This window comes from Solanum stenotomum, chromosome 9 (assembly GCF_019186545.1).
Source record: "Solanum stenotomum isolate F172 chromosome 9, ASM1918654v1, whole genome shotgun sequence".
In the NCBI taxonomy this organism is placed as follows: Eukaryota; Viridiplantae; Streptophyta; class Magnoliopsida; order Solanales; family Solanaceae; genus Solanum; species Solanum stenotomum.
The window spans coordinates 45,597,772-45,603,987 of NC_064290.1; the positions used below are offsets into that span (position 1 = coordinate 45,597,772).

General features: G+C 31.3%; 1 protein-coding gene across 1 annotated transcript; it reads right to left on the reverse strand.

The window, feature by feature from the left end:
- Positions 1–1,595: 1,595 nt before the first annotated feature.
- LOC125876441 (xyloglucan endotransglucosylase/hydrolase protein 24-like) lies at positions 1,596–3,868 on the reverse strand. Its single transcript, XM_049557628.1, has 3 exons — positions 3,532–3,868; positions 3,164–3,357; positions 1,596–2,275 (listed from the first exon to the last, which is right to left on the reverse strand). Exons 1-3 carry the CDS (start codon positions 3,802–3,804, stop codon positions 1,915–1,917), a joined length of 828 nt encoding a protein of 275 aa, XP_049413585.1. The 5' UTR covers positions 3,805–3,868; the 3' UTR covers positions 1,596–1,914.
- Positions 3,869–6,216: the final 2,348 nt, after the last annotated feature.

The following is a 6,216-nucleotide window of genomic DNA, read 5'->3' on the forward strand; positions in this document are numbered from 1 at the left end:
CTTAGGTCGAATTTCAGCAATTTCTGCATTATTTTCTTTTCTAAACAGTAGTAGCTAAAAATAGAATTAAAAATCATTTAGTCATCCACATGTTTTTGCAATAAAATATGGACCCATACAATAAAAGAAAAATTATTATTATTTGATGTATACAGATGATAGTTGGGTCAATTTCCAACAGGGTCATCACTGACAATTTATAATTTGCAAATGATGTAGACGTGTGATAAAGCTGAAAAAGGATAAAATAGTCAATTCTTAGTATTTGATGAAGCAACAAATATAAGTCATATTTTTGTTCAAGTTTAATTTTCTTATATGATTTCAAGTATTAAGAAAATCCACTAAAGTCATTTTAGAATTTAGAACTTAATTAAATTGACATATATAGGTAAAACAAAATGGCTAGACTCGATTTCTTTGTATTCAAAATTATTCTAGATTTTATATTAGGTGGCTTGAAAAATAAGAAATTAATATGACATGACATGTCAACTGAAAAATTTAGTGAGAGAAAGACTTTGTAAGACATATATAAAGCTATAGATGAATGATCTTATAAGAAATTTTAATAAAATTTTCTCAACTTGAATGATTATACAAAAAATTAACTCATTTTTATCCGATAAGTAAGTAAAACCACAAAAACATTACATAAATCCCCTTTAAATAAGTTGAGAGTTGTGGACACCATCACTCTTTCGAAGTAGCTGGTTTTTTTTTGTCTAAAGACAAACATGCATATGGTACTACAAAACAAAGTATAGCCTTTCAGAAAGAGCCCACAATAGCAACATTTAAAACTACCAAATTACCTTAGTTAGGACAGAGGCATGTTGACAAAAATCTGCTTTCTAGCCTTTAAATAGTTGATATTTAAAAAATAATCAAGATATTTTAGTTGTTTGTTTCCACTTTTATTCTTAATCATAAATATGAAGAGATATTAACATGGTGCAAACGAGAAAAGTATTAAACATAGAAGAGTAATCCTCGATTTGATTTTTTTTCTCTTAAAATATATGCAAACTCCTAATATAAGAAGTATCTAACCTATCTAAACGCAGGCATGCACGAGTCAAAGGAGGCAATTCAGAATGAAAGACATGCAAAGCAGAAACGGAGGAAGCCGCCCTTGCAGATAAAATGGCCAAGATACGGAATAGGGAACTCGCTCGCTTCGGAATCCCTTTCAGATAGGAGGACCCTTTTTCTGGGATAGACCGACCCCTACATGGGAGCGATAGCGAAGCCAATCCGGGTAGGCACATAGTCCTTATAGCATAGCAAACGTTCCACTTATATAGCTAGGCTCCCGAATTCTCGATTCGATTGTTTTCCAAGAATGTTGAGCCGGGTATGTAAGTCATGTATTTGGGAGGAACAACAATAAAAAAAGGGCTTTCGATTTTTGTCTTGCAGCTATTTTCAATATATATATATATATATATATAAAAGAATCCTTTTTTAGAAGAAAGATTACATATATATGTCCAATCTAAAAATAAACGGAATATGAATAATGAGTACCATATATTATATTATAGATAAGCATAACTTGTGTCCCTAGATACTTTTGAGATAACAAGAACAAGTCAAGATCTGAAACAATATTTCCAACTTATCACATAAGTACAATCAAACAATATCACTCTCAAATGGGCTACTATACATTTCTTTATAGTATAATATAAAATATAAAATAAAAACAAAGACAATAACTTTTTAAAAAGGACAGCTTAATACACTAAGCTTCTAACACATACTCATCTTTATCATATGCATTTCTGCAAGAAGTTGTTTCAACTTTCAACCATTGAAAACTATAATAATCTTTTTATTCACACAATGACAACTCTTACCTTTTCACTCGGAAGAAAAAATAAATAGAGGAAATTTTAAGACAAATACTTATTAGTTTAGAGTGCATTCATGAGGGAATCCTTGAGGGAAACGTTTAGTATCAGTGCAATAATTGTATATCATATAGTTCTTTTGCACCCATTTCATCCTTGCTAAGCCAACATTATCCAATGATTGAGTTAACCAAGAATTGGCTATGGGATTCTTGGAAGTTTGGGCATTGAAGTTTCTATAAGAAGCAATAAAAGGGGCTTTACTCCAATCAGTCCTTACAAGGCCACCTCTTGTTGCCCATTCCTCAGCATTCCATAGACTTGAGTATAACCACATTGGTTGGTTCTTTGGGTAAGGTATTCCATTTGTTGCTTCAAGATTCTTGTATTGCCTTATTGGTGTCCCATCTACTAAAAATCTGATAAATAAATTAGAAGAAGATGTGAGTAATTTGCATAGCCTGTGTGTCTAGGAAAACTTGTACTAAAAACAGTTTGGTGCACAAAGTATCCAACATTCACGCGGGGTTCAAGAAAGGGTGGCATCCTAAGAAGCATGATGTAGACAGTCTACTTTAATGCAGGTATTATATTAGTGGTTATTTCTACAGCTCGAATCCATGGTCACCCAAAGACAATTTTACTATTGCTCCAAACACTACTAGAAATCATGAAATTAGCAATGGAATTTATCGGTAATTCCTAGCTAATCTATCACTTTATATCTTCTAGTAGCTAATTGAATTTTTATATAATATGTAGTTAATAACATGAAAATTTTGTTATTTAGCTAGGAAATTGTGAATATCGCTCATTTCAATGAAAGTTCCACTTCTCAAAAAAGATTGTACTCTATATTAAACTAAAAAAAGAACATTATACTATCGGTGTAAATATAAGTTAAATCCTTATCTTAATAAATGAGTTTTAATATGGTCATTTTCATATAGTTGCTTAACTTTATCCCCCCGACCCCCACCCCTATTTTAGCAATATATAGAATGATAAAACATCTAATTTGAGTAATACTACTATTTTACCATTGAATCTGAAAGTATTTTTTTAATATAACTATCTAATTTTTTCAAATTAACTAATAAGACTTCTGATTAATGATAGACAGGTCTCATTCATTCTATCCCTAATTAATATTTTGAAAGTTTGTGCCATGGTGATCTCTTATCTAAAAACTTTTAAATACCAATCCACTATTCATCTTATAACATAAGTTTAATTTATATAGGAAATGTTTAAGTAATCTAAAAATTTAATAATATATATGTAAAATAATTAAAAGGTATGCTTACATGATATTTCGAGGATTCCAAAGAATAGAGTAGGTGTGGAAATCCTTAGTAGGGTCAAACCAAAGATAAAATTGTTGTTCCCTATCTCCCTTGCCTTGTGCATACACATTTGTATGAAGAGTATATGGTTCTCCACTTACATTCCCAAGAAACTCAAAGTCAATCTCATCATGAGCTGACCCCACTGAAGATAACTGTATTCGAATTCACAGTCAAAATTAAATTGAAATAGAAAACGTACAACTAGGTTCAAAATAACTATATAGGTTATCTCATCCATGGAGAGTATGAATTAATAACTTGAAAGTACGATATGTTAACTGCTATAACAGCTAAAAATATATATTTATAAAGTATGATTAACTTACATAGTATGTAGTAGCGGTGCCAGCAGAATTACCAGGGACAAGTTTGATCTTCATGTCAATCTTTGCAAACATATATTGTTGTTTAGACTTAAATCCAGAGCCAGAACTTCTATCAAGGGAAAGAGTGAGAAGTTGCCCGTTTTCGAGTATTTTCACCCTCCCATAACCCCATGTAACATCAAATTCTTGGTCGAAAGTACCACCAAAAGCCACCACCACCAAGAAACATATAAGAACCAAGAAAGAAAATATACAACTTGAAGTTTTGATCATGGTGTTTGAGTGTTGTTTTTATAGAACTTTTAAATATTTTGTGTTTGAAGAGTATGGACATGGTTAATTAGAGGCATTATATATAGTAGTGTTGGGGGTGACAGTATAGAAGGTGTTGGGAGAAATACACAATTATTATTTTTTATGTTGGGGGGACGGGGGGGGGGGGGGATATAGAGGGGGTTGGATTTCCTTTTCATTGATTTTCTTGGCTCCCAAACCTATTTTTCAGACATTTTAAAGTTCTATGGACCGACAAAACATAAAAATTATAAGATAATTATAGATAAAAAATTTATTTCAACCTTTTTATAGGTGTTTGGTACTTGTAAATACACTTTTTAGAATGGTTTCGTACTGAGCCTGGTAAAGGTGGTTTCTTTTTCATTTTGATAGGTAGGGGAGGAATATACCTAGGAAGAAAGCAAAAGTGGGCTCATAGTATCTGTTAGGGGTTTGCCCTGATTTTCTTACCATATTTTAAGTTTTGTTTTTTCTTTAAAGGAAAGTCAAAGTATTACCATAAATGTTTGAACTTTTTCCGAAAAGAAAATATAATTTTCTTCCATATTTAGTTTATTTTTTCCTTAAAGGAAAATTTTGGAACTCTATAAACTAAAGACCCTTTTTCTCATATCATAACACAATAACATCCACAATATAAATTTCCGCATGACTTTCTAATCACTTTCGTACCCAACAATACTTGCTAGCGCGGCTACACAACAAAAGGGAAGGAGCCTAAACCGAAAAAATAGTAAAGAGTAAGGAGATTAAACTCTCGAATAAGATTAGCAGTATATCTATAATATAATTAATTTGTAACATAGTAAAAACAAAATTGACATACCATAACATGTTAACTTTCATTAATTAAGAAGATAAATACCAATACACTAACAAAAATACATAATTAACATCTTAATTCATGGGGGAAACTAATTGGATACTAGATTTATTTGAATTTTCTTTATCAAAAAATTACATTATACATATAATGTAATTTTTGATATAATATAATAAATGTTACATTAAATCCTTCACATTTTAATATTTTGGACCCTTCTATGAAAATAGTGGCACAGTTAGCTTGTTTACTTGTTTTAATTTTGTAGGGAATATGGCTTACTAATATATCCGTCACGTTTCATGGTTTGAATTTTTCGAGACCCCACTTAAAATTATTTTTGTTTGGATTTCATTTATTTTGTGAAACGAGCTTTTTTTTTTTTTTTTGTAGAAAAGGAGATAATTTATTATAACTTAATATGTATCAACACAAGTTAGTGACAGTGCGTCTGCTCTTGCTAGTACTGCTTGGAGATCGGGTGGTAATACATAGTAGGTACTACAAAATTTCGTAGATGTGGAGAATTTTAGTAGTTTAGTTAATTGACTTTCTAAGTATATACGTACGTGTGCACACTCTATATATGCGTACGTGTGCACTCGATGTACGCGTTTATGCTTACGCATATAACATACATATATATATCTAACTGTATACTTTTTGTTTTTTGAAATATTGATGAGCGTTGAAGTGGTTAGCGAAAAGGGCATGCTTGTGATCTACTTCCTCTGGTTTATATTAGAGTAGTTGATCATTTTTTTTACACGAATATCAAGAAATCATAAATAAAAAAAAATAGTTTTACCAATTCACTCCTTATGAACTTCTTTGAAACTTTACAAACAAGTTTGAATACTTTCAAAAATAATTAATCGTCAGGGTAATATGTGAAAAATCAAATAATGCTTTCTTGATTCAGATATGTGATAACTATTTTTAGTATAGTAACCAACTAATACGGGACAACTAGAGTGTTTCCTCTATTCCATATTAACTGAATTTGTGAGGTAATGCACATATATATTTTTTTAAAATATTTAGGGACATAATTTAAACCATAATTCTCACTATATATTGTCATTTGTGAAATCATAAATATGACTTTGTAAGTAAGACAATTTATCTCCTTGAAAATGTACGTAAAACTTCAATAAATGAAAGAACAAATATGGAAAAAAATTCAGACATTCATCTTGAACTTTGAATAATTCAGTAATTTTGAACAATGAAAAAAGACCTAAAATTTTTTTTTTTTTTTTTTGGTCTCTCACCCGATGTCCGGAGCTTGGAGCTCTGACTAAATCCGGATCGCGCTCTGCAGGGCCTATTCGGAGGTGGCGCTCCCAACAGAATTTTCTCTATACCCAGGGCTTACACTCGAGACCTCTGGTTAAGGGTGAAGCCAGGGGCGGAACTAGGTGGACCCGAGGGGTTCACCCGAACCCCCTCGTCAAAAAATTACACTGTATATATAACATCAAATTCTGATTTTATGCGTATATATATTAAAATGAACCCCCTGAAAACAAGGTATAGGCTTGGCTCAATGGATAAGTGGTTCA